At 54.0% G+C, this 27,646-nt stretch overlaps 1 protein-coding gene across 1 annotated transcript; it reads left to right on the forward strand.

Moving 5' to 3' along the window:
* Nucleotides 1-829: 829 nt before the first annotated feature.
* On the forward strand, nt 830-27,646 carry NALF2 (NALCN channel auxiliary factor 2). Its single transcript, XM_059858941.1, has 3 exons — nt 830-1,616; nt 19,101-19,272; nt 19,772-27,646. The coding sequence occupies exons 1-3, from the start codon at nt 846-848 to the stop codon at nt 20,176-20,178; spliced, it is 1,350 nt and encodes a 449-aa protein (XP_059714924.1). The 5' UTR covers nt 830-845; the 3' UTR covers nt 20,179-27,646.

The following is a 27,646-nucleotide window of genomic DNA, read 5'->3' on the forward strand; positions in this document are numbered from 1 at the left end:
GGGCTGAGGGTGTGTGGGCAGTGAGGGGACACCGGGCTCTGCTCTTAGGGGACTGCACCGTGTTTGTGGCTACTGCTGGAGCCCCCAGGGCCACTCTGCGCTGGGACCTGTTGACACCGGGGATGGGACCAGTCCATGAGGGTGAGGATGGAGGTGAAGTGAGGATGAGGATAAAGATTCAAGTGAGGGTGAGGTGAGGGTTAGGATGAGGATGGGTATGAGTGTGAAGATGATGGCAAAGGTGAGGTGAGGATGACGGTGGGCAAGGAAGAGGGAAGGGATGAGGAAGAGGCTAAGGCTGAGGGTGCGGAAGAGGTGCGGATGAGGTGACGGTCAGGGTGGGGATGAGGACGGGGCTGAGCGCGGAGCTGCCGCCGGGGTGTGGCGGGTGTGCGGGCGCGAGGGTGTCGCGGGCGGGCCGGGCCGGGCCAGGCCGGGCCGGGCTGAACAGAGCGGAGCGGAGCTGTCCTTCAGCACCTCGGCAGCGCCGGCCGGGCCGGGCCGCGGCCGTGCCGGTGCCGGCGGAGCGGAGGCAGCGCGCAGGCGCAGCGCTCGCGGCTCCTCAAGGTGTTGGCGGCGCGGCCGAAGATGGCGACAGACTGAGGGCGATGGGGCCGGGCGGCGGCGGCGGCGGGCGCGGCGCGGCCCCGGCACCGCGCCGGGGCAAGCGGAAAGCCGAGTGAGGGCGGCCGGGGCATGCCCGGGGCCGGGACCGGGGCCGGGGCCGGGGCGGGCGGCGGCGGCGGCGGGGCGCGGCGGGGGCGGCGCGGGCATGGCGGCGGTGCGGGGCAGGTGACAGCGGCGGCAGCGCGGCGCTGCCCGCCCGCCGCCCGCGCGCCCCCGGCATGATCCGCGGCGCCTGGATGTCCCCCCGCGGGGGCGCCGCCGGCGGGGCCGTGTGCTGCGCGCCGCGCCGCAGCGACAAGCCGGTGGCCGACCCCGAGCGGGCGCAGAAATGGCGCCTGTCGCTCGCCTCGCTCCTCTTTTTCACCGTGCTCCTCTCCGACCATCTGTGGCTCTGCGCCGGGGCCAAGCTGCGAGCGCGGGAGCGGCCGCGGGGCCGCGGGCCGCGGGCGCTGCTGGCGGCCGAGCCGGCGGGCGGCGGCGGCGGTGGCGGCAGCTGCGAGGCCCTGCTGGGCAACCTGAGCCGCGGCCCCGGCGGGCCCTGCCCCGCCGCCCACGGGGACCTGGACTCGGCGTGCGCCCGGCTACTCGCCCCGCAGCGCCCGCGGGCCCCCGGCGCACCCCTGCGCTCGCCCCCCGCCGCCGCCGCCGCCGCCGCGCCCTTCTTCGCCTCGCCCTCCTCCAAAAGGACCTTCCTGCAGGCTTACTTCAGGAACTTCAACCTCTCCTTTTGTGATACTTACACGATCTGGGACCTGCTGCGGGAGATGGCCGGCCCCGACGGCCTGGACTGCAGCCTGGACAACCTGATGGTGGACCTGGTGGTGGCGGCGGCCGGGGCGCTGGATGGGGAGGCCTGTAGCAGCTGCGTCCAGGCGTACCAGCGGCTGGACCAACACGCTCAGGAAAAATACGAGGAGTTCGACCTCTTGCTGGAGAAGTACTTGCAATCGGAAGAGTACTCGGTCAGATCCTGCCTGACGGACTGCAAGGTATGAGGGGGCGTCCCGGGTGAGCTGGGCCACAGCAGGCTTGGTGTGGTTTGTGGGTACCGTGGTCCCCCTTCTCTCACATTTACCTTCAGGCTGGGATCTCCCTCTGCTCCCCAGACCTCTCCTGGCAGTGGTGGTGTGACAGGTCTGGAGCCTTAGGGAAGGCTGGGACAGGGTGGTGGGACAGAGAAGGCAAAGCAGGACTTGGCCTGAATGAGCACTTGCACATCCCTTCACACCTGTGCACACACAGGCAGCTCCTGTCATCCCACTCCCAACACTCCATTCCCAACGCCCTGTTCCCAGCGCAGTCTGAGCACCCAGCTCATGACACCCCACTGCCAGCACCCCAATCCTGACAGCTCACACCCATCACACCTCTCCTGATACCGTCATCCCAACATGCCACCTCAATCCAAGTACCTCACTCCTGACAGCCAGTCCCTGGTAGCCTTACCCACACCCCTTTCCGTGTGCGCCCCTGTGCACACAGGGGTTGAGCTGGGGCAGACGTGAGGCCCCTCACCTTTGCCTCAGACCTGCTGCTGCTCCTGGGACAGCCCAGGGTTCTGCCTGGTTGTTGTTAGACCAGTGGTGACCTGAGATGAACCATGGTGCCAGGGCCCCTTCCCTGTATGCAGCAGCTGTTTTCCAGCTCTTGCACCCTTTCTCCCAGGGGTTCTGGACTGTGCATTCCACCTTGGTGCTCCCCCAGTGTCACTGACTGTCCCCAGCCCTGGGGCACGGCCCCTGTTCTGAAAGCTGATGGGTTGGTTGTGTCTCCCAGCATCAATGGGATTGAGTCTCAGTATGGAGCCATCTCCTCTCCCAGAGGAGAGCTGTGGTCGGACCTCCATTGGGACCCCGGTGTGGTTCTGCTGGATGCTTATTCTTATAAGCCTGTGGTGCCTCCAGCTTCCACCAGCTCCAAGCTGCCTGGCTCACCTGTGCATGCTCCTTCCAGACATCACCTATGGGAAGTGCAATGGTCTCCATAATTAAATCTGCTTCCCTTTCACAGCTGTGTCTTGGGGTGTGTGATAGCATTGTCCCCACAGGGATGGTGGCAGAGCTTCCTCCCTGGCAGTACAACGGGGTTGGCTGCTCCTCTTTTGGGACAGGAGTTTTGAGGGACACTTGGATTTGCAGAGCAGTTCTTGAAGTGATGTTCATGCCCTGGGAAAGTGCAGGAGCAGCACCAAGAGCAGCACTGGGACACCAAGGTGGTGTCTTTCTGCAAGGGCACATTGGTGAGATCCTGGCCACTACTCCAGGGGTTGCTTTTGTGGGTAGCTGGGTTTGAGCAGGAGCTTGTGCTTGTGTTTTGGGCATGGGCCAAGGCAGGTAATTAAATTCCCCCTGTGGTTTCCAAGGGACGTAGTATTCAGCCTGCTCTGAGTAGTTTGGTCCTGCTGCTCCACTTCCACAGGGTGCTGTCCAATGTGCTGCTCCTGCTTCCAGGGGCCCAGCAAGATCAGAATCTCCCTGTGCCATGTCTGGTGGAGCATAAACATTCCAACTTCAGGCTTAGCTTCCATCTCTGCTGGGAGTCACAGACAGGGAAGTGAAAGAGGTGAGAAAATGATCATTATGTTGGGACTCCAAACTGTGTAGAAATAGAGGTGTGCTTCAATGAGTCTCCATTAATTGTCCCAGGGTTTAACATCCTTGATGGGAGAGCAGGAAATGTGCTGGGGAGATGCAGAGCTGGAGGTAGTGGCAGGACTCGTTCCTCTGAACTGGTTCTGTGTCATGTCAGTGCATCCTTAGAGCATCTGTGAGCTCCAACCTTGCATTCCACAGGCAGCACTTGGAAGCAACAGGAGGCAGGAGCAGCAGGGACAACCTGTGCACACTCCCCTGGTCCACCCACTGGGAAATTCCCATGGGAGTGCCGAGTCTACACACTCCCACTGGAGCCCTCACAGCTCCTATCCTGAAAAATCAGGCTGCTTTGTTAAAGGCCATTCACTCCGTATTTATATGTCTTACTCCAGCCTTTCCCATCCATGAGACTCAGCTTTTCCCTCTCAGTGGCTCTTCCCCATCTGTGAATTGAGGCTAATACCAGACCCCTCCAGCACTGTGGTGACAAGCGAGTTTTGGCCTGATTTCGAGTCCTCTGGACTTGAGCAGGGACTACAGTTACTCATTGTCTTGGAAAAATGTGGCTGGCAGGATTTTTGGAAGCAGTTTGAATTTGTGATTCCCATCCAGATGCTGGATAATACCTGTTTGTGAAGGATGGCAGAGCTATTGCTTGATCTTGATAACATCTTAGAGCAAATAACAGGAAAACAGCAGAGGAGTGGAGGAAAACAGTGGAATGTGCAGCTTGGCCAGTGTGAGAGCTCCTGCAGAGCCCTCACAGCAGGATTCTGGCTTCAGGAGCTCTGGAGCTGGAGAAACAAGATTTAAATGATAATTCTGGGACATAGGACCGTGGGAGCAGGGCTGAGCCTGGAGGGTTCATGCTGCATCCCATTCACATCCCTGCCATTCTGTAACAGCAGCTGGAACATTGAAGATGAGGAAGCACAGCAGCTCCAGCTCACCTGCACACAGCCTCCCTCTGCTGAGCCACAGATCCCTCTGGAATTTGGTGCCTAAGAAGTGTGGCTCAGTAGACAGCTCACAGGGAGCTCTATGGCAGCCAAACCACTCTGGTGATTTTCCTGATTTCAAACAACAGCAACACCAAATCCCAACTGGAGCTGCCAGTTTCTTCCTATGGCAGCAGGTTTCACCCCGAGCTAAAAATTTCAAGCATGTAAGTGTTGTGGATTGGTTTCAGGAGACACATTGTGCCCTGTTAAAAAATCATCTTGAGAGCTGCCCTCAGGTTTGGGGAAAAAAAGAAGGTCCTTCCAGGAGGGGAAACAGCATCCTGGGCATCCCAACCGCAGATCTGTCTATTGGAATAAATCACTTGAGCTTCATTTTCTTCATGCAGGAAAAGCCGAATCTTTATTCACATAACTTATTTAATAGTTTTCACAGACCTCCTGTGCAACATCTATTACCTGGTAGTTTTCTTACTACTTCATTTGTTGGTCAGAAAGTGATTTGTGTGTATGTGCTAAGGTTCAAGTTATTTACATTTTTCTTTTGTGGGTTCTCATGGAACAGATCTAATAAGTGCAGGTGCACTTATTTTTCACCCAAAAAAGGTTTTTACATTAACTAACTGTTCATACCCAGATTGTTTTCACATGGGAACTTGCATGGTACTAGCTGCACTTAGAAGAAATGACAGGCTAGCTATTGATTTAACAGAGCAGGCCTGATTTTATGAGGCCTTTCTTTTATAATTTCTCTCCCTATCTGCAACATCCATCTATGCACAGAGATTGGGGAAGACTGGACCAAAATCCCCCTGGGAGATAGGAATCCCATGAAATGGTGAGGTCTGTGTGTAATTCAGCTGCTGAGATTACTCAGTGCTGTGATACTCTCCCTTTTCTGCTTGGGGATCATTCCTGGGCAGATCCCACTTTCTGCGTATATTGTTATTCCTGTGTAGCACCGTCAACTTCCAAATCACTCCCTGGAAAAGTTTTATTTGTTACTCTTCCAACTAACACCAGAAATCCCTGTGGCTGGGAGACAGTAAACCATGAAGATGCACTTCTGGGGTTTATTATTTGCATTTCCCATTTGGTGGGATTTTGGGGGTCTGACTCCCACAGGGATGCTCATGGACAGGGGCACCAGCGTCCTGTGACAGGAGGAGGAGAGAGAAGTGGATTCACAAGGTCCATCCATCTTGTCAAATACATTTCACCTTGTGCTATGAGGATCTGCCTGCCGGCTGCTGGGTGATGGCGCTAGGTAGGGATGATGTGGATAAAAGGTGGCAAATGCCTGTTTTTCTGAGCATAAGAGGGAAAAGTCATTAATTGAGTCAGGAGCAGCTGCCGGCCGCCTCCATCTCGCCTGTTGCTGTGTAACTTGTACCCTTTGTCACTGCAAGACACAGTGAACTTGGTGCACTGAGCAGTTGTGGGGACACTTCGGAGCATACTCCAAAGGGGCTTGAGGAGGTCACAGCTGGGGACGTGGATGTTGGACTCAAATATATCCATCAGGAAATGTGGGGCAGCAGAAGCACTCAAACTGTCAGCCCAGGCTTTGCAGGACTTAGTGCTGGAGGAAATCACTGTCCCTCCAAAGCAATGCCCTGAGGGATGCTTAGAGCTTGTTTGTGCCTTTTCCCATCTTTCCAAACAGGAAAAGAGCAGTGTTGCTCCGGCTCAGACACCAGATGAGAGCTTTGCTCATGCCAAGGCTGAGCTCTGCATGCTGGCTCCCGCCCCAACAGCTCCCAAAAGTGCCCCCTCCCACCAGTCCTTGGGCAAATCAAGATCTATGGGACAAAGCCTGTGGAATTAGGGAGTCATTAGGCTGCAAGAAACAAAGCTGTGGCAAGAGAAGGGCTGACAGGCAGGAGGGGGCTGGCAGCAGAGCTGGACAGGCTGGGCTGGACAGGACCTGTAGCATCTCAGATGTGATTAGATTATCAGGTTTCTCTGCGCACAGGCCCGTGGCTGTGGGATCTGGTTCTACGCCTCTGGTTTCCCCAGTACCCCTGGCAGGGCAGGATTTCACTCCCGAGGCTTTGCTGGTGTTTCTGTGCCTCTGGTGTGCAGTGATGTGGTGAGAAATGGAGGCTCTTCCTGCTCTGGCATCATCCCTGGCACATCCCACGTGGAGCAGGGAGCAAATCCCCAGTGCCCAGGTTCAGCACCCTCTGGGGTCCTGCTTTCTGGCTCTTGTTTAACCAGAAATAGCATCAGCAATCAGCATCCCTACAGAGCATCCCTCCCTGTGGAACATCCTCTGGAAACCTAAGCCTGCTGGTGCCAGGAGCTTTGGGAACACCATGTCTTGGGGTTATCCCAGTGCCAGGGACACCTCTTGGGGGAACCAAAGTAGCGTTTTACCTTCACAGAAGTAGCTCAAGTTGAGTTTTTTTGGGCTGGGCTTATCCAAAATGCTGCTAAACCTGGTGCACTCCTCCTCTGAGCCTGGATGGCTTCTTGCACGGAGGGAAGGTCCCTTGAGAACCACGGCAAAAGTGGTTTCACCAAAACCTTGTGGTTTTTTAAGGTTACTAAGTTACTTTAGGTTTTTTAAGGTTGCTAAGTTACTTTAGAAGTGAGGCTTCCAGAGAATCAATGGATGGGTGACTGCAAAGTTGTACCCAGGACCTGGTCTCCTATGGAGCATTTGGTCCACCAGGAGCAGCAGGAGGGGAGAGGCTGCTCCCACACACCTGTGTCAGCTCCAGATCTTCTCCACAACCAGCCTGGCCGGTGAGGTGTTTCATGAGGTGAAAAAAGGTTCCAGAGTGAATTCGAAAGTAATTCCAGCAGATCAGTGCAGTCATTTGGCAGCTTGAGCAGGAGCACATGCATGAGCTCAGCCAAGTGTGCAGCTCCATGTTCCCCACCCATTCCATGGGAACAGAGGGAATTTTTTGCAGCCTTGCACAAAGATGTGGTTCAGTTGTATAAAGAATTTGGGCTAAAGGACCATGGTGGGTTTGGTCTGCAGGTGCTGTGGCTGCAGCCTCTGGCACAGCCCAATTCCAGTGCCTTGTGTCTGGTACCTCCTTGATGCTTGAAAATAGAGATCAAGGCTTGAAAAACAGGAGAAACAAAAGCTGAACTGATGGAAGGAGTTTGCCTCATGGAATAAAAGATGCAGAGGTGTCAGGAATGCACCAGTGGTGCCTGGGACTTGGGAGGGCTGCAAGCCAGGTGGGAGTGGGGGTGCTCAGATGGTGCTTGGACAATCCTGAGTTTTGCTTGGGGTGGAGACATCTCAAGTCGCCTGGGAGTGTGTGGTGGGCTGGAGGCTGAACCTACACAGGTGCTGTGGGGTAAAGCGGCCTCTGGTGAGGTCAGGGTATGAATGGGAGGGATTTATGGGGGATATTGGGTGGTTTTTTTGCTGCCTCCTTTGCCCTGGTTGTTTGTCAGTCCTTGCTGTCTGCCTGTCCTTGCCTGTTTCTGTCAGTGGTGCTGCAGGGACAACCCACAAGTTTCCCAAGGCAGCAGCAGGTCTCCATGGAGCAACAGGCAGGTCAGCAAATGGTGCAGGGACAGCGAGGGAGGGTGACATCTCTCTCCATCAAAGTGTCACCAGTAGCTCCAAGTGCCACATGCTCTGGCACTGGTTCCTGCTCCATGTGCTCCCAGCTGTGCCTGCTGCCATCAGTGCCAGATGCAGGCCCATGTTCTTCTCTAAGTGTGCCCATCCCTGTAAGCACAGTGGGTGCAGGGCTTTCACCAGCAGGATGGGATGAGCTCCTAGAGATGCCACCTCAGCAGCTGGAGATGGAAAGTATCTGGCTGCTCTGTGTGGTGTGGGAAGTCTCTGGGAGTCAGGAGCTTGGCAGCACATGCAGTGATATCAGCAAAGTGTGAGATCTGGGAAAACAACACGACCCCCCAGCCCCGTTGCTCTGCACATCCATTGGCACAGGCTGCCTGTGGCCATCCAGATCAGGGCTGTCTTGCCACGCTGCTTTTCCTACCAGGCAGTGATCCATGCTCCCCATGGACAAAGGGATCTGCTGGTGCCATGCTGACTCCCAGCCCCATGCACATCTCAGGGAGAGGAGGCAGCACCTCCTACACCAGCACTGGACGGTGGGAGAGGATGCACTGGGTGTCTGCTTGAACCCAGCTGGACCTGCCCTCACAATGGGCTTCACCCAGTCCCTGCCTGAGGACAGGATTCTTTTCCATCAGGAAAGGAGCCGTTCTGCCCAGCGGGGATCACACATGGCCTGGCCTGACCCCAGTGCTGGGCAGTGCCAAGGATCCCACACAGAGAGGGTTTGTCAAAACATCCCACAGCCCCAGGCCTGTCCCTAGGGATGCCCCACAGGCTTTTCCTCTGCTGCAGGCTCCAGAGCTGCCCTCCAGGGTGGGAGGCAGGCAGGTGGCAGAGGCAGGATGTACTTGGCTGCCGGGGGCTATTCCCGCTGTCACCGGGATGCCATTAGGATGCGACTCATGCCTGGCTCCACGCAGGAGCTCAGCTCTGCTGTCCTTTGAAGGGCAATGACTCAGGGACAGCAAATCTGTGAATGAGACACGGAGGCTGCCTGGGCAAGAGGTAGCCATCTGTCCACACTGCTCCAGCCCCATTCCCGTGGGCAGAGCCGGCAGCTGCCTGCCTGGAATGGCTCGCCTGCTTCAGCCTCGTTCCTCTTCCCAGCTCCTGGCTTTTCCTTGGGGCCTCTCTCCCAGCCATGCTCCTGGGGTGTCACAGGAAGAGCAGTGCTGGCAGCATTGGCACCCCCAGATGCTGCCAGTGTCAGGAATTGGCAGCCACTCTGTTCAAAAGGCAGCATGAAATGGCCTCACCTGGCAAGGATTTGGTTTTCCAGAGCCATGCCTGCGCCAGCATCCTGGTGTTCCTGGTCCTGGCTTGAGAAGGAAATGCCACCTGCCCTGCTCATCCTCTTGGGAGTAACAGATACATGTGTTTGGCTGGAATTTTATCCCTGCATGGCAGCTCTGCAGCGCTGCTGGTGAGTGGAGGCTGCAGATGGACAGGAGAATGAAGGTAGAGCTGGAGAGGGGGCCTGGAAGTGTCTGAGTTGGGGTTTTCCTGCTAAGGGGTGTGCCAGCTCCTGAGTTTGCACAGATCAGGGAGCCTGGAGCACCCTGAGCCCACAGGCACCAGTCCCAAGCATTCCCCACTGCTGGTGGTTAAAGAAGGAGAGGAAGCAAGTGGAATTTTCTTGGAATTTTCTGAACAGACGCAGTTTGGGAAGGACTGACCAGTGCTGGCAGAGCAGGAGCTGTGTTTGTGTCTTTAATGTAATGAGTTCAACCCCCTTCAGACCTGGGCATCTCCTTGACCTGCTCTTGGTCTTCAGTGTCATATTCCTTGGAGCTGGTTGTCTTCCGTGTCATTTTCCATGGAGCTGGATGTGGAGAGGAGGAATCCACAGGGGTCTCTGCCTGTGTGTGCAGGGAGCAGTGTTTTCCTGCCATAATGTGCTGATTGTTTGTCATCATTCCTTGCTCTCCCATTCAAATGAGACTGTCAGGAAGCACCAGAAGCTCTGGGGTGGCAGCCTGGCTCAGAGTGTAGTCTGCTCTCCAGACACCCCTTGCTCATGGGAATGCAGGGGAAGCACTTCACTCTGGAGCATGAGGAAGAGGGACAGGGATAGGGAGAGCCCCAGCCTGGCCTGGGCTCGCTCCAGGGGAGAGCAGCAGGAATGGGTTTCCCTGCAGTAGCACATCCCTTGGGATTCTCTGGCTGAGGAGCGATGCCAGCCGGGAGCGCCTGCCTGCTGCTCACCACGGAGACAGAGTTATCCTGGGGCTTTCCTCCCTGGAAGGGAGCAGGAGATTTCTGCAAGTGCTATTCAGCCAGGGAGAGAAAACCAGAGGTTGCAGCTCTCAGGTCTGACATGAGCCGTGGTCTGTTGTGTGTCTCCAGCAGTAGGAGCTGCCAGGAGTGCTGATAAGTATCTCAGAATCATCTTTGCTTGCATTTAAGAGACCTGTGGGCACAAGTTGAGGTAGATACAAGACCCAGCATGAGCATGGAAAACTGCACTTCCCTGTGACCATGGAAGGTGCCCAGGAGCCAGGATGCTCCTGTCTCCCCACTCTTTGCTCCATGAGGGAGTGGGGATGGGCCAGATCCTGCTGCTTGCCCATCTCTGTGGGGTGCACAAGGATGACATAAGGGACCACGTTCCTCCTGCTGCCTTATACTTGTCCCATTCCCACTCAAGCCAAGTGGCACCTCACATGATGCTGTGCAGGGGGCTCCTGGCAGAGTACAGGATTGGGCTGTTCCATAGGCATTGGATGCAAGACAGCCCTGCTGTGACAAGCCCTTGCTGGGCTGGACACTCACACCATCCTGAGAACAATTTTCCAGCCTCACCACTTCCTTGGAAGGGAGATGAGCAGAGAAACTTCTCCCTTGCCCCCATCACTGGTGGGTAATTTATGGCTCGTGGCACTGAAGTGTCTCGCCTTTATTTTTTTATATCCTATCTAATGTAACAGGATGTTCTCATTAGCTGTATAAATGTTTAATCCACTTTTGAATCCTGTTAAGCCCCTGGCTGCAGCAGGATCTAATGGGAGTGAATTCCTCAAGCCATCCTAATGGATTGCAGGGACCTCACTTTCCCTCTGTCCCCAACTCCATCGTGTTCAGCTTCAGTTTTGCAGAGGTCTTTAATTACTTTTTAAGTCATTGGGCTGGTAGGACTGGCTGTTATCTGACCCACCGGGGGCTGGCAGGTGCGGGGTTGTACAGAATGGAGCTGCTGGAGCGAGTCCTGAGGAGGCCACAGAGCTGCTCCGAGGGCTGGAGCCCCTTTGGAGCCAACCTGGAGAGCTGGGGGTGTTCACATGGAGAAGAGAAGGCTCCAGAGAGACCTTAGAGCCCCTTCCAGTGCCTAAAGGGGCTCCAGGAGAGCTAGAGAGGGACTTGGGACAAAGGATGGAGAGACAGGACACAGGGAATGGCTTCCCACTGCCAGAGGGCAGGGTTAGATGGGATATTGGGAAGACCTTTCCTCAGAGTGTGGTGACACCCTGGAACTGGAGGCCTGGCCTCCCCTCTTCCACCTTGGGGCATGGCCATGTGGTGTCACAAGGACAGAGCCCTCCAGATGCCAGGGAGAGCTGCTCTCTCCCTGCCCGCCAGCTGTTTGTCCCTGTCTCCTGGTGTCCACCCCCTTCTCACACAAACCTCCACACTCCAGCTGGCCTTGCTTTCCTGACAAGCTGCTCTTCTCTTCTCTAAAGTCCAGCCAAGACTCTTTTTGAAAGGGGAGCACAGAGAAGCAGACTGGATTAACTGCAGCCTGGGAATGCTGGTCCCTGTGTCCTGCCCGTGCTCCCGGGCTGGGATCTTGGGACAGGGACTGGCTGTGCCTGGGGTCTGGCAGCAGTGCCCGTGGGCAGCCCACCATGACTGGGCCACTGTGTCCCAGACACTGCCAGAGAATTCCCAGGGTGGAATTCCCAGAGAGGACACACCCAGGGTGTGAGGAGGGGGGACTGAACAGGAGACTGACATCAGGAATGCTGGCATAAGAGCTCCCATCACTGAGCACTGTCACCCTGTGCTCACCCCCTTGGAGAAAGGATGCATCTACCCTGAGGTGGAGTCTGATAATGAAATGGAAATATTCCATGGGAATTGGGATGTTCATATCAGTGGTCTGGGATCAAGAGCCTCCTGCATTGGGCTGGGGGCTGTAGGAGTGGTTGGGCAGGGCTGGGTTGCTGGACAGGGGGTAACATCCAGCCAGATCCCAGCCTGCCCTAGGAAAAGTGGGAGCTGTGGTGGGAGGGAAAGGGCTGCAGACACTGCTGGGCAGGGACATGGAGCAACCTGTGACATGCATGGAGACAGGCACTGGCTGTGGGAAGCAGAAGGGCCTGGCAGTGGTCACTGCCTTCCTGTTCATCCAGCTGTGACATTAATTACTGTGATTAATCAACAGGCACAGGCACATGGCCATGTTGGGATGACATGTGCTTTGTCCCCTCAGCACAGGAGCGGTCAGAGGTGTCCAAAGCAAGTCCACAAGCTCTGCTCTTCCAGGGAATGCTTCCTGCTTCAGTGCAACCATAAGCACAAGCTCTTCCTCCTGGGCTTGTTCCAAGGGCAGTGTGGCATCTGCTGGGATGAGACCAGGCTTTTCCCTGGGCTCTGCACACAGCAGCTCTTGGTGCCATGAGCAGATGAGCAAAGCCAGGAGGCTGTGCCTGTGGTGTCTGTCCCCTGAGAGCATTCCTAGGGCTGGGAGCTGGCACTGCCACCTCCTACCCAGAGCTGGGAGCTGGCACTGCCTGGGGCTGGGAGCTGGCACTGCCACCCCCCAGCCCATCACCTGTGGGTGCTGGGGGAGTGTGTGTGGTTGCAGAGACAAGTTGGGGTGCTGGTTCTCCTGTCCTTGCCCACTCCAGTCCTTTCCAAGACATGTGTTGAGCTGCCTGATATTGTGACATAGTGTGACAGTTGTTACCTGAGCCTTGAGTCGGTCAGGTGTGTGGGGGTCACACTTTAAAGCTATTTTCTCTTAGTTTTGACCTATGAGCACCTGGGGCATTGTGGGTCTCAGACTGGGTTTGCATGGCTTAGAGGGGGAAATCTGGGGCTTTTCCCTCTAAAAGAAGGAGCATTCACACAGTCTCTTTAATCCAATAACTGGGAATTAAAGCCAAAATGCTTTATTTTTAAATTTAAAACTAAAAGTTTTAAACTTTAAAACTATCAGCTGCTTCAGCAGGTGATTGAGTGGTGAGTGAGTAGCTCTGACAAGTTGCTTCCAGGTAATTTGGAAGTGACTTCATCACTCAGGTCAAGGGATATGGTCTGGTCCTGTGGGATGTAGGTGGGGAGGCACAGTTTGGGAGCACAGGGGACATTCCATTGCCCAGGACCTTTCTGGAGGATGAGCCTGGTCAGTGCCAGACCCGGACCCCTGCGCCCAGAACAACACACAACATCAGGATGCAAACTAGTGTCATGGGTAGGATGGCTGGGGGACAACTTCTGGGCAAACCAACCCTGGAGAGGAGTGGGCTGCAGGGTAATGGAGAGCCTGGAATGGGCACATGCCAGCCAGCCCAGCAGCTCTGTGTGGAGTTTCCAGTGGTGTTTGAGGAACACCCACTCCAGGTGGGATTCCCACCAGTGCCATTCGCTGCAGCCTGTGTGCATCCATCCCCATTCCCCCATCCCCATCTGTGTCCCAGGCATTCCTGCTGGCAGCCCCGTCCCCGTGCCCACTGCAGCCGCCGCTCCGTGCCCTCTGGAGCTGGGCACAATGGGCAGAGGCTCCCCTGGTTGGGAAACGGAGGAGCTGCGGCTCCAGGGCTGTCATCGCCTGGAAAAAGGCAACTTTATATTAAAAATGAAGGAAAAACAATACAAATCCCATAATCCTGTCCAGTTGTTGGGGTTTAGGGTTGGGTTGGTGTTTTTGTCCCCTCTCTCCTAACCCAGAGCATGTGAATGTGTCAAGGCAGGGATAACAACTCCAGAACTATCAACAAAACCAAAAATCAGCTGTTCCAGAGATGATGTTGGAAGAGCCCATAGCAAGGAGAATTTTTTAAAAAGCCAAAAAGACGCTGGTTTAAAGCTCCACATTGTTACTGTCTGAGTTAATTGAATACAGTGGTAATTGGACATTGCAAATGTGTTTGTGACTCCTCCTGGCTGGCCCTGGACCTCAGTATTCCCTTAATCCTCTGCCATCCAAGGGGGCTCTTCTCTCCCCCCCAGCCTGTCCTGCTTCCTGGGCTGCACCCTCATGTGCCAGAGCTTGGAGAGCTGCCCGAGCGGCTCATTAGCAGTGCTCATTTCCCTGTGTCCAAGATTAATGAGGCACAGCCACTCCAGATGCTCCTCTCAGACCAGGATGGAAATGTGAGTCCCAGGAACTGCTCTGGGAGGGGAGGGGGCTGCTCCAGGCTGGGGGTCTGGCAGGGGCAGGCAGGGATTTTTCATCCCATCCCTGCTGGGAGCTGGGTGCACCCAGTGAGAAGAGAAAAAGGAGGCCCCAGCTTCCAGAGTGATCCTCACCTCTGGTCCAAGCACACTCCCAGGACTCCTTCTGAGGTTATTTTGTAGGGAAAATCTCCCTATTTCCCTCTCTGCTTTCCAGACTGCATCTCCCCCTTCCAGAGCAGTGGATTTTGGGCTGGGGATGCTGCCCCAACCCCTGCCACTAATTAAGGAGAAGGGTTTGTTACATTTGTGCCATTAGCAGGATTTTCCTTGGAGAAATTTCCCAAGCATTGATTCCTGTTCAGATGGGAAAACAACAGTTTGTTGTGTTAATTACAGCTGGCATTCCCAGTGGGCATCCAAACTATCCCAAACACTGCATCTTCTGCAGTGGTGGTGTGTCCTGAGAATGCTGCTCCATTCCTGCTCCTTGGTTCTCCCAAAATGTAGCTGGGATGGTTCCACAGCAGTGCCAGTGTTTCCAACATACTGGCAGCAACTGGACTGGCCTTGAAGTGGCCAAATTTGTGCAGAAATCCTAAGGACACAGAAAGACTTTGGAAAAGCTCTTTGGTGAGGAATGCTGTCCTGGTACTGCCAGGAGACAGGGGGAATAGTGCAGGCAGGGAAGAACTCCCATTTGGCACAGAATTCCCTGTGAAAGCGCCATCCCTCTGACTGCTGCTTCCAGATCCCGCTGGAAGCATGAGCAGACAGCCTAATTCACTATTAGAAATCCAATTCATTTTGGGTTTTTTTAATGTCTTTTAGGATGAGGTTTATAATCCCACCTCCAAAATTCCAATGTGGACAGATAGCCTGTCCTCTTCTTCCATATGAATCGGGTCTGTGAAGTTGGCTCCTTTCCTAGGCAGCCAGATTCTGTGTGCTTCCTCGGAGTCATGCAGCCAGTCCTCCAGAGCTAAAAATGAAGGAAGAGGGCACCAAACTGGAGCTATTTTGGAGTTGAGGTCACTCTAATTTACTTGGCCAGGCTGGAGATCTGCCAAAAGCCAAACCAGAATGGCAGGAACGCTGATTGCAACCCAACCCGCTTCCTGAAGAATCCAGAGAGGGCGAGAATGCAAACCAGGGAGCTTTCCTAGTTGATCTGAGCAGGGAATAAATTCTTCCTGTCCTAAATTCTCACATGTCCTTTTTAACAGCAGAGCTAAGGAGGTTGTGGGGGGTAAGCTTGGGGATACCAAAACCTTGAGCATCCCAGGGAATTTGCTCCTTGTCTGTGACATGGATCTCTGTGGGTGAGTGATGGGATGACACTGGGATCTCCTGGAGATCCATCTGTGTCTCAGCCTGATCCTAGGGGAGTGGGAGAGCCCTGTTGGACCAGTAGGTCTTGGATGTCTCTGTTTTTGAGTACACACAGGCAGTTTCCATCCTGAAGAGCTGCAGGAATTCCTTCTGCAGCACCTGGAGGATGTGCCACAAGGGAATGGCAAGGGCTGGCTGGGGTCAGTGCTTCCCTCAAGGGGAAAGGGACGGAAGAATGGAAGGCAGACAGGGAATCCTGGTTCAGGTTCTGGATGAGTGCTCCAGCTCTGCCTTCCCCTGTGGTATCACCAGCACCATGCAGTGTCTCCTTCCATATTTTCATTAAATTCATGGAATGTCCCTGTGTGTGACCCCAACCCTCTGCCAGACTTCCCTGATGGGAATCATCACAAATATTTTAGGGGGAATATGTGTGAATCCATGCAGAGCCTGCTTGTGCCAGCTGTTTCAACATGAGAGCAGGATGAACCCAGTCAGCTTCCTACAAAGCTCTGGGAAATCTCCTGTTACAGCTGCCTTTTCCACCCAAATCTGGAGCTGGGACAGCTCAGGTGACACCCACAATCCTCTGCTGGAGCACTCAGTGTAGCCACCGTGCCAGGCTGCATGTGAGCCCAGGTGGGAGCTGGAATGTGACTGGGATCTATGAAGCAGCGTGGGAGAGTTGGAGCTGGGAAGAAGACTGGCAGGAAATGGGAGTGAGTAAATCAGCTGAGCTCGCCTGAGTTGTGACTAAAGGGGGAGCATGAGACATCTGCAAATATTAGAGATGTGTAAACACGGAGCAGGGAGAGGGAATGATGGAGGGAATGATTGAAGGGAGTGAACTTTTGGATGGAAAAATGTAGGTCAAGTATGAAGGAAAACTTGTAGGCAGCGAGATAAGTGCTGTAAAATAACCTCCTTGAGAAACACAAGGAAGTCCCACTGATGGAGATGTTTATCCTAAGGCAGATGAGGGCTGGAAAAGAGGCTGAGCTGGAGGGATGGATTCAGGGTGTCTATCCCAGATGGGACTGGGCACACCAGTGATGTCCATCCAGCTTCTTGTGTGTTCATAATTCCCCTTTAAACTGCAGGCTGGTTGTGGTTTAATCAATCCATCCAGATTTTAATCCTGAAAACTTCATGGCTTTGGGGGGAATTCACCCACCTGACATCAGCCAGTTCAAATTCAAGCAGGTCATCCACACCAGCTGTCCAAAATCTTGAATGGTCACCAGGGGAAGGAGGAGTTCATCCATCTGCTCGCTGCCGGACACTCTGAGGGTCAGGGTGTTCTCAGGACACCCTCTCCTTGTTGCTCTAAAGGCAGCCCAAAAAATTAAGGTAATTAATAAGGCCTCTCTCTGTTTTGCTCCACATTACACTGGAGTGTGTCTGGAGCATGTGGGAACAACAGCATCGTGTCCAGGCAGGGACTTGTTGAGTCCTCAGATAGGAATAAGGGTATGGCCTGTCTGAATCCATCCTGGGCAGTCAGTGGCTGCTTTGGAGCCTGTTGTACACGCTCTGGTCCTGTGTCCCATCAGTGTAAGGTGTCACTGTCCCCTGAGCTCTTTTACCCTCCTTTACATCCAGTTGAGGTTCCATAACAGGTGTGAGAGGTCCTGCTTTCCCAACAGAGAGAAACTTGTGGTGCCTGCAGAGGGCCATGTGCCACCCACTGAGGAGTCCTGCTGTGTCCTCCTTGCTGTCTCCATATCTGCTTGCTCCTGACACTGTCCCCAATGGAGCAGAGGCCATCAGGGAGGGCACGTGTTGCAGTGGGGGTTGTGGCCCCTCCAGAGCACGGCCTCTTCCTCCTCCATTCTAGGGAATCAGCTCAGGCAGATCATGCAGTCATAGCATGGTTTGGGTTGGAAAGAACCTTAAACCCATCCTGTCCCACCTCCTGCCACAGGCAGGGACACCTTCCACTATCCGAGGGTGTTCCAAATCCCATCCAGCCTGGCCCTGGACACTTCCATGTTCAGGGATGCAGATCCAGACCTGGAAACTCTCCTGCTTATGTGCTCACACTCTGCAGAGTCATTCCTTCCTCTGGAGCTGCTCTGCTGTGTCCCAGTAATTAACATCCAACAGGACAAGGAGAACAAGCACCTGCATTCCCACATCCCAGGGGCCAGCCCTGCCCACAGTACTGGGGACTGCTCCAAAATGTTCACTCCCTAAATTGTGTCCGGGTGCCCATTAAACTTTTTGGGATGACAGTTTCACCAAAGCTAACACAATTCTGTGAAAATTCGGCTTTCATGATTTGGCATTTTACAAGGAAAAAAAAAAAAAACCAAAAAAACTAAAATAACTTGCCAAGAATTTCCCAACCAGCTTTAATCCTGAGACACCACCATGGGCCAAAGAAACAATGATAAGGATCTATGAAAAACATGGGGAAACAAAGAAGTGATGGGTTTAAAGCCTCCAGAAAATGAAAATGCAGCTGGACGGCAGCGCAGGGGGTTTCTCTAAGCATGCAGAGGAGGGAAACTCATTCCCTTTGAATCACAAGGAGCTCTTTCTAGCTAGTTTCAAAGGAAGTTGGATGTGGTCGTGGAATGACCGTGGTGCTGTCACTCGTGCCCTCATGAGTTCATGGATGAGCTGGAAGTGCCACAGGTTTCTTGAAGCCTGAGGAATGATGCACACCAGGAGAAATGGGAGCTCTCCCTCCCTGTCTGCTACAGCCAGTGGAGACAAACAACTTCCCCCATGCCTGATGCTGGGGAGATAAGGGAAATTTGGGAATGTGGTTGTAACTGAGCCAACTCGGCTATGCCCCGGTGTCTGCTGTGGGCACAAACACACAGAGGCTGGAAGGGAAGAAGAAAACCCAGGACTGGACAGGCTGGAGAGGCAGGGAGTGTGGCACAGCCTTGCAGTCACAGCTGAACCTCCAGGGTGCTATTCCTTCTGGAAATGTTGCCAAACACGGCTTGAAGTATCAGGTGAACAGAGCACTGTACCACTGGTACATCTCAGTGCCAGAACATCCATGGAAAAAAAACAAATTTCCCCCTTGAGCCAAAAGAAATGGCACAGCAGAAGTTCCAGATGACAAGGAATCAGGAATCTCTCCCAGGACCTGGTGGGGAAGGTGAGGAAGGTGTTACTTGGTGGCAGAGAGGGACAAGCCTGAGGTGCAGTGGCTGCATGTGTTGCATCTCAGCTGCTTCTGTCCAGCAGCTTTTCCAGCAGGAAATTTCCAGTAAAGACCAGCCCATTATGTGTTTTGCTGTCCCATGTCCAGAGCTGATGGTGGCCAAAGCACTTTCAAGGAGGTGAGAATCCTCCCCTTCCCGGGAGAGCAGTGGGATGTCTTAGGGATGAGGAGGACACACTGGGACAGGTGATAAGCAACGTTTGAATTTTTGTGTGACGGACTGAGCTCTTGGGTCACTGATGTTGACAGAATCTGTCACGATGCCTGTCTGTAGGGGACATTATTCCATGTGGTAATTAGCTTTATTTGTGTGGTGGATTTTCTGGATAGAGGAGTTCCACCATTGTTACACTCCAGTGGATCGTTTGGATCCATCACTGTTCAACAAATGACCCCAACACACATTTCCCACAAGAGCTGGGAGCTCTCCCATCCCCTTCCACACTGCAGTGCTCCAGCTGTCCCAGTGCTTGGGGAAGTGACGTGTCCCTCTCCATGATTTCCCCCAGGCTGTCTACAAGGCGTGGCTGTGCTCCGAGTACTTCAACGTGACCCAGCAGCAGTGCCGGCAGCGGATCCCATGCAAGCAATACTGCCTGGAGGTGCAGACCAGGTGCCCCTTCGTGTTACCGGACAATGATGAGCTGATCTATGGAGGTTTGCCTGGCTTCATCTGTACGGGTAAGGAGGGCCGGGCTCACACCGGGCTTAGGGAGGTGATGATGAGCCCTGGCGAATTTCCAAGCCACTCTCCGGCTTTGGAAGGCTTGCCGGGGTGGAGTGGGAGGAGGGGCAGTGTGGAAACATTGCCTGATGCTGAAACGTGGCCATCCCAAGGGTACAGGGGTCAGGGGTTAATGGGGGCACAGCAACATCTCAGCCCAGGAGGTGGAAGTCCTACCTCTGACTGAAAACTAAAGCATAGAGGGAGCTGCAGATGATGGATTAAAGCAGGGTGGGGATATTGAACCACTGTGAGCAGGATTTGGGGAGCCCTGAGCTCACCTTGCTGGTGTGTGCAGGCTCACAGACATGCTGGGGCCAGTCCCAGGGGGTGTCTGGATGTCCTGGTTCTCAGGTGTGCCCATCCCACTGCTGGTGGGCACCAGGGCTCGCTTCCTCTGCAGCCTCATCCTCAGTGTCCCACTGACCCCTCCTCCTGCTTCCTTCCTTCCTGCAGGGCTGCTGGAGAACCAGCTGCCCGACGAGGAGGCCAAGTGCTGCGAGGTGCAATGGGACTCCTGCGAGCACCCCCCAGACAGCAACGAGGACACATCCCCCAAATCCACAGCGTCAGAGTCGCTCCATTTCCACCGCCACGACCCCCACCTCCATCACCAGAGGCAGAACCACTACCACCTCTACCACCACCACCACCAGTACCACCAGTACCACCAGCCTCGCTCCCCGTCCTTGCTGCCGGTCTCTGCGGGGTCTCGCCTCGGCAGCAGCAGGATCAGACTGTGCGTGCTGGTCCTGATGCTCCTCCACACCATGGTGTCCTTCTCGAGCGTGCACGGCGGCGCCGGGGGGCTCGGCCTGGAGGCCCCGCCCGCCCTGGAGGAGAGCGTGGCCCGGGACGAGTGACGCAGAGGGCAGAGCCGACCTCCACGTAGAACGCCAGATCTTTTCCCATAAGGGGGGCACATGCTATTCCTCCAATGGGAGGCACGGGATTGGGGGTGGCACACACGCACCCCCGCACATCCCCCAAGAGCTGCTCGCGCGGGGCATCCCCGTGGTGAAGAGTCTCTAACGCGCACAGGGCTGCGGGACCCGGCGCCAGAAGGGTTCGGGCAGGGCCAGCATTCCCGGCCCCGCAGGCGCCGGGAGGGCAGGAACGGCACGGAGGCGGGGGGACCGAGGGGAGGGGTCCCTGGGAATCGAAGGGTGTCCCCGTGGGACTGCCGGGTGCCCCCCGGCCGCTGCCGCGAGTGCCTTGAGTGCCCGCGCCTCCCCCGCCCGCGCCGAGGTTTGACGGTCAGCCCAGCCCTGGTTCCTTTCCTCCTGGGTCTGAATCCCGAGGGAGCAGGCGGAGGGGCAGCACCTCCCGGCACAGCCTGGACCACTCCTGTCCCAGGGAGAAGCCACTGGGGCTCGGGGCAGAACCGCCCTTGTGGGGCGCAGTGTCCTCAGCGTGGCGCTGCCTCCCTGATGGCGTTTGGGAACAGGAGTGGGACGCTGTGACACTGCACTGTGGTACCACTCGGGGTTGGTCTCACTGCATACCAGCCTGCTCCTCCAGCCTGGCCTTTCCTGCTGCTCTATGCGAGGAGGAGGAGAGGGAGAAGGCATGGAGCAGGAGGGATATCCCCAACATTCCCACATCCCACTTTGCAAAGTGTCCTGATGATTTGGTGCAACCTTTTTTGTTGTCCTCCCCGGCTGGTAGGACTGGTCTCAGTGAGGAGCTGGGGAGGTGTGACTCCAGCAGCACACAGGCTGTGAGGGAGAGGGATCCCATGTGGCAACAGTTGGATGCAGGGAATCCCAAAGGCATCTTTCCATGCTTCCCAGCTACAAATCATTGACTGGATGGCAGGAGGACTGGGCAGACGGGCTGGAGAAATCTGGCTTGGAGGGAAAGTCTCCCACACAAAGAGGCTCTAATAAGGCCCAGCTAGGGAGGAGAATTTTTGTGAATAGTTTCAATCCATGGATGCCCCCAGATCCGGAAATTTCTGGGAGCCCAGCTGGACTTGGCTGGGCAAGGTGCTGGCTGGTGTAGCCTCATTCGGCTCACTTGGGGTGTTTTTTTAACCTGAGCTCAGCATATCTAGGGATTCAGCCCCAAGCAAACATCAGATCCCTAGGATCTGAACCCCAGGTCATTTCCTAGGAAACTCCCAATTCTCCAACCACCCACCAGAACTGCTCCCAGCATGGACACTGCGAGGTGGTGCCTCCAGGCCGGGCACCAGGGGCTGTAATTTGTCCTGGGTGTGGGCCGGGAAGGAAGAGAGGGTGTTTTAGCGCAAGGAGACGAGTTGGGTGTGAGCCCACTCCCTGCTCCCAGAGGGGCTGGGATGGTCCCTCTGTTTCCACGCTGGCTCTTGACAGGAACCTACAGCAGAGCCCTGCATGGGTCACTGCAGGAGACAGGGATGGAGCAGGAGGAATGTCCTGCATCCCAAATTGATCCCAGATCCCTGTGAGGGTGCAAGAAGTCCCAGAGTTGATAATCTGAAGGAGTTTTGTGGCTTCTGGTCCGTTGAGGTGAAGCAAAACCAAGCAGAGCCCCGTGATCAGAACCCCATGAGCAAAGCTACTTCCTGCCCGGCTGGAAGAAGGAAGTACCAGGCATCTCGTGGGAAGCACAGGTTTCCTGACATTTCCAGCCCATTTCCAGACCAAAGAGGCTCTGAGAAGCAGCTGAATGTTTGATTCCTGCTTTGACTTGAATCTCAGAGCTTTGGGGTGATGTTTACACACTACCAGTTGCCTGTTCCCAAAGTCCTGCAGAGACGAGGCCTGTGATCCCATTGTCCCATGGTTTTTGGGGTGGGAGAGGTGGTGCACTTGGAAGACGGAGAGGGTTTCCTGAGCAGATTCCCTTGCTACTACCACCCAAAAAGTAGGATGTCTCTCATTTGACTATTCCTCATGACATCCATATAATTTCAGCCTAGTTTACACCAATCAGAACAGTTGGACACAGAGCAGTTCTGCAAGCCAGGATCCAATCCCTTGATTTTCTGTTAGCAGTGAGTTGTGGAGCTGCTCTGACAAGGAGCAAAAGCTCCCAGGCAGGCCAGGGGAGGGAGCACAGCCCTGTCCCTGCCTCCAGACAGCCGGATCCCGAAGGAAATTAGATTTCTCCTGCACTGCCAAGAGTTAAGCTAATTCCAGGCGCCTCTCTCAGAGATAGACTGTGTCCAATCTTGGAGCGACTCATCGGGAGAGAGAAGAATAGCCCAGTGTGGTGCGTCAGCAAGTGGCCCTGAGTCACCGGCCCTGTTCATTGTGCCATGTGTGACACTGAGCAGCGCTGGCGGGCACGGGGTGGCCCGGCCTCAGTCCCGGCACCGCATCCAGATCCAGCACCACCCTGAGGGATGCATGTCCTTCTTCCTGCCCTTAAGCCCTTGTGTCCTTCTGGTGATAGAGCGTCAGGCCAGGCTTGGGAGTGGTGATGGGTGATGTGGGATTCCCAGAGAAGCTGTGAAGTGTCCAAGGCCAGGTTGTACAGGGCTTGGAGCAACCTGGTCCAGTAGGAAGTGTCCCTGCTCATGGCAGAGAGTGGAACAGAATGGGCTTTAAGATCCCTTCAACCTAAACCATTCCATGATTTCCACAGAGCTGCAGGAAAGAGATCCAACAACCCAAGTCATCTTCAGGGGGTGCTGGCAGGGATTTGCTTGGATAACCTGGGAGCTGTGAGAAACAGTTTCACCTTCCCTAACATCAGCTGGAGGCTTCCCTCAAAGTGGAGCCAGTTTAGAAGTGGGCTGGTTTGGGTGGCTACTGGGGAGGTTTGAGCCCCATCCTCCAGGAGTGAAAAGGCCACCAGGACAGGAGATCCATGTGTTTTCCAGGCCACAGCTCCCAAGGGGTGTTCCCAAGAGGATGAGATGCCAGAGAGAGCACACGGGATGAGGATCCACTCTGGGAACGTGGGATGGCCTTTACCTGTTGCAAGTGGGAGGAAAGTGCTGGGTCTTCCCAGAGCAAGGCTGTAGAAGATCTTTTCTTTAGTGAGTCTGGGCTGCTGTCAATAAGTTCTGTGGTTTTAGGGCACCATATGCTGCATTCAACACTTTGCCAATCTGCTTAAACGGATCCAGACAAGGCTGTTCCCAGAGCAGGAGCAGCTGGAAGTGGTGTATGGAGCAGTCCATCATCAGGAGCCCATTGGATAAAATTCCTGCTTTTGGTCTGACATTACAACCTCCTAATCCTCCATCCCCAAGTTCTCTGTCTTCGCTCTTTGAGAGAACAGCCCGGGAAGCAGACAGTGACATTGTCTCACTTAACACCATTGCCATTATTTTTATTACAAAGTGTAGGGAATGTGCCTGGAAAAGGAGCGAGTGTGCTTGGATAGAGAAGGAATGCCTTCCCATACCCAGGGAAGGGCTTCCTTACCCTGTGTTTCCAGTGATGCTTCACCCCAAGCCCTGTGTCCACTAGAGCAGGGGCCTTTTGCAATCCCAAATGCTTTCCACATTCCCAAAGCCACCATTGAATACGTGAGCTCTAAATGATTTATCCTTCCAGGAACTTAAACCCAAGGGGCTTTGTCCTTTTCATCCAATGATCTTAAGATGCCCCGTGTTGGGATTAATATGTAAAACTCAATTTTTCCTTCCGTGGACAAACTTCTCTTTGCTCAGAGAAATTCCCAGTGCCAAGCAGTGATTCCTCCCTGGTGAGGGGGTTTCTCAAAACCAGGGAAGTGAGGGATGATGATGTCTCCACAAGCTCCAGGTGTGGGCAGGGAGAAGGAGCAAAAGGAGTTGGGTCCAGCGTTATTGCCGGGTTTTGCACTTTCATGTAGCTGCCAGTTGTACAAATTAATTAAAAATAACTGAAGAAAAATCCCAAAGAAAGGCCCTGCTTCCTCTGGGGAACATTAATCATTAGCTGAGTCTTTTTCTTAAGAAAATACAGATCCATGGTAGCCCCAGGCAGAAGATTCCCAGGGAGAGCCCTCACCATTCGTGCTCGGAGTTAGGGAAATCGCTTTGAAAGCATCTGACAACTAAAGCAGAACATGTTGAGTAACTTGGCAACACTGGGAAAACATCTGGAACTGGTTTATCTTCAACACATTTTGCTTTGCTTCAAGAGGAGATGTCAGGGCAGTTCATTCACTGCCACTCAGGGCCGCGGGCGGGGCTGGGAGACGCTCGGCTGCCGCCTGGAGGAAGGGAATAAAGGGAAAATCCCGGATATCTGCTGCTCCTGGGCAGGATCCTGAGAGGCCAGGCCATGGAGTGTCCCTGTGCTGAGCTCTGCAGGTGCCTCCTGGTCTCTGGTGGTTTGGGGTGGGTTGCTGAGGTTGCCTAGAAATGCTGTGGCTGCCCCATCCCTGGGGCCGTCCAAGGCCAGGTTGGATGGGGCTAGGAGCAACCTGGCATACTGAAAAGTGTCCCTCCATGGCAGGAGGTGCAACTGCATGATCTTGAAGGACCCTTCCAACCCAAACCACTCTGGGATTCCATGATTTCCAGAGCCAAAGGGAGTGAAGTCCCATAGCCCAGGTTACCCTCAGCTTGTGGTTCATCCTAATCCCATTCCTGCTGCTGTCTGGGAAAGGAATGCCTGTAGGGCTTGGTGGAGACTATGTCAGGACAGAAACATTCCTGGATTCTGCCAGAAAGTGATGGGGCAGTATACTAGCTTGAAAGCAAACCAGCAGGAGATTCCAAGTCAGAACTACAATTTAATAGGAAAATAAAGTGAAGGCAGTAGTACAGAAGCACTGGCTTACACTGACAGAGTCAGAGTACGACCTGACAGCCTGTTGGTCAGGGTGATGGCAGCAGTCTGATTAAATGGGGGCTGTTGGAGTGATGGATGTGGTTCTGTCAAACCAATGATCCTGTAGAAAGACCTGGTCCTTCTCTGGAGGTCCCATGGTGGTTATGGAGCTCTTTTCCTTTAGGAATCCAGTGGTAGTGCTCCCGTAGTGTTCCAGGCCTCAGATTCTGTCCAAGTGGGAATGTTTGGTTCCTCCCCCTGGGTGGAGCATCTCAAAATGGGATGATAAGATTCTGTGAGTGGAACCCTGGTGGCCAATTAGTGGAGATAGCTCCCCACAGAGTGGCTGGTGCTTGCCTGGAGGGACTTAACAGGGATGAGTCATGGAGAAGATAAAGAACACTGCCCCACCTATCTTTTGGTTACATCTTACATTGTAACCCAAGACAGGCAGGGATTTCTGTGAATCAGCTTTTTGCACCTCCTTGGGGCTTCCCACCCCTGGGGGTTAAATCTCTCTTAAACTAGTCTGGAAAAGTTGGGAAGGGCCATGTCAGGTGTTCAGGTTGGATGTTAAAGATCTCCTTCAGCCCAGAAGTTAGCTCGTGGGCATCCCAGCTGGAGGTACCACCATCACACCAGCCCAAAACCATCCCTTCTCCCAGAGAAGGAGCCTGCTTGGAGCTCCTGCATCATAGCAGCCCTGGAGCTGCACAGCTCCCACCATGAGTCCATTTTATTCCAGGAATGGAAGGATTTTAGCAGCTTTTTTTGGGTGTTCTTGGTCCAGGTGGCTCTTTGGGTGACCTCCAGCCCTGCACGTCTCTGTGAGGAAGGAGAAAGGGAGCAAAGGGAAGACTGTGGTGGGGGATGGACCATTTTTAATTGAGGATCATAAAACAATAAGGAATAATAAATTTTAAAAGTTCTTGAGGTTTTATCAAAGCTTTCAGCCCCTCTCAAAGGCCTGGGCAGGAGATGGGTGAGTTCCTGAGCCCAGTCCCTCCACCCTTCCCTGCTCCACATCTCCAGGACCTGTGTTCTAGGCAGGCCAGGAGCGGTTTCCAGCCTTTTTAGCACTTCAGGATGATCCTTTTTCAGCCCAGAAAGTCGACAGCTCTGCTTGTTGTAAACTCAAATTCAACAAGAAAACCCCAGGACTTAGGTTTGGCTTATGAAATTTGGGGTTGGTTTTACCATTTTTAAATGTATTTGGGAACTGGGCATGCCTAAGTTGCAAAACAAAAAGACAAAAAGAGCCAGACAGTGATTTTTTTTAATTTTGAAACTTGTCAAAACAAGCCAGATTGATCATTATGACCAATTTTTTTCTTTTTTTTTCTTTTTTTTTTTTTTTTTTTTTTTGCAAATTGAGAAATGCATCCAGAACAGTCCTTTCCCACAAAACCTTTCATTTTCCAAAAAGAAAATGAGGCCAAAAAAAAAAAAAAAATCGATCACACTTTTTCTGCTCACAGAGTTGGAACAGGCAGCAGTGGATTGGGAGAGAATAGCAATTTGTAAGGAATTCCAACCAGCTCTCCTTAAAATAGCATCCAGCCAGTTTCTCCAGGGCAGGAGGCTGGGTGGCTCCATGGTGGGAACAGGCTGGAGCAAATCCTGGCTGAACAGGCTGGGATAACACCTTGGGAATGCAGGGACACCTTCCCCGTGGGAATCAGGGATGCTGATGCCTGGCAGGAATTCCTGGGGATCCCCAGCCATTCTTCTGATGGAGGTGTGGTTTGTTTTTCTGTTCCAACCCAAACTGAATCCAGCTCCTCCGAGCCTCCCGTTCGGATGCAGCCTCAGGATGCCTTCAAAAGGGAGATGCTCCCGTCTGAGCCTGGGGGTGGAAACTGGGAACAAATTCCATGTGCTGGTCCTTGAGGCCGTGTTCAGGAGGGATGTGGGAGGGGAGAGCAGGAGGAGACCCCGGCCCCTCGTGCCCTTCTCCCTCTGAATCGTGTCCGAGCTGGGGCTCCCTGCCTTGTGTGGGTGTCCCAGGGCCTTGAGGCACCTCTGGGGACCTCGGGGGACCTGTGGGACCCGACCCCTGCAGTGCCCAGGCTGCTGGTGCCCGAACCCTTCTCAAGTGCTTGTGCCATGTGGGTGGTGACAGAGCTCGGCCCGACCCCAACGAGGTCCTTTACAGTGCGTGGTGGTGAAACACAAACCAACATTGCTGAAGTCAAAGTATCCTTTCTAATCCCCCGGCCCGGTTTCTCTTTCTTTCCAGCTTTTCCTCCTCTGCCTCCTGGACCCTCCCTCTGTTCCCACCCCCCTTCTGTTTCTCTTTCTCCCTTCTGTCATAAGAAAGTGACTGTGTCCTCGAGGGGACAGTTTTCTTATGCCATTTTATACACTGTGCTTCATGTTTAGAACTTTTTTGCACTAGTTCCTATTACATTTATTTTCCAAACTGGTTTGACAAAAAACAAACAAAAAAAACCCAACAAAAACACAATCCCATGCTATAATTCAGTTGTATTAAAATATTATCCTACTACTCTCTGTGTTCAATAGTCTCTGTACCTGTAATGCTTTCAGTTCTGTTGTATTTTGGGGCCGAGGTTTTCTCTGCTCCTTGTTTAACCCAGTAAAGAAATAAAATGTTAAGAATTGATGATAA

Source organism: Haemorhous mexicanus, chromosome 14, assembly GCF_027477595.1.
Source record: "Haemorhous mexicanus isolate bHaeMex1 chromosome 14, bHaeMex1.pri, whole genome shotgun sequence".
NCBI classification, from domain to species: Eukaryota; Metazoa; Chordata; class Aves; order Passeriformes; family Fringillidae; genus Haemorhous; species Haemorhous mexicanus.

What these genes read in the sequence shown, in the direction of transcription:
- NALF2 (XM_059858941.1), top strand. Translation starts at nt 846, where the DNA reads ATGATCCGCGGCGCCTGGATGTCCCCCCGCGGGGGCGCCGCCGGCGGG. An exon ending in CCTGCCTGACGGACTGCAAG is followed by an intron (nt 1,617 to 19,100) that starts GTATGAGGGGGC and finishes GATTTCCCCCAG; the next exon opens with GCTGTCTACAAGGCGTGGCT. An exon ending in GCCTGGCTTCATCTGTACGG is followed by an intron (nt 19,273 to 19,771) that starts GTAAGGAGGGCC and finishes TCCTTCCTGCAG; the next exon opens with GGCTGCTGGAGAACCAGCTG.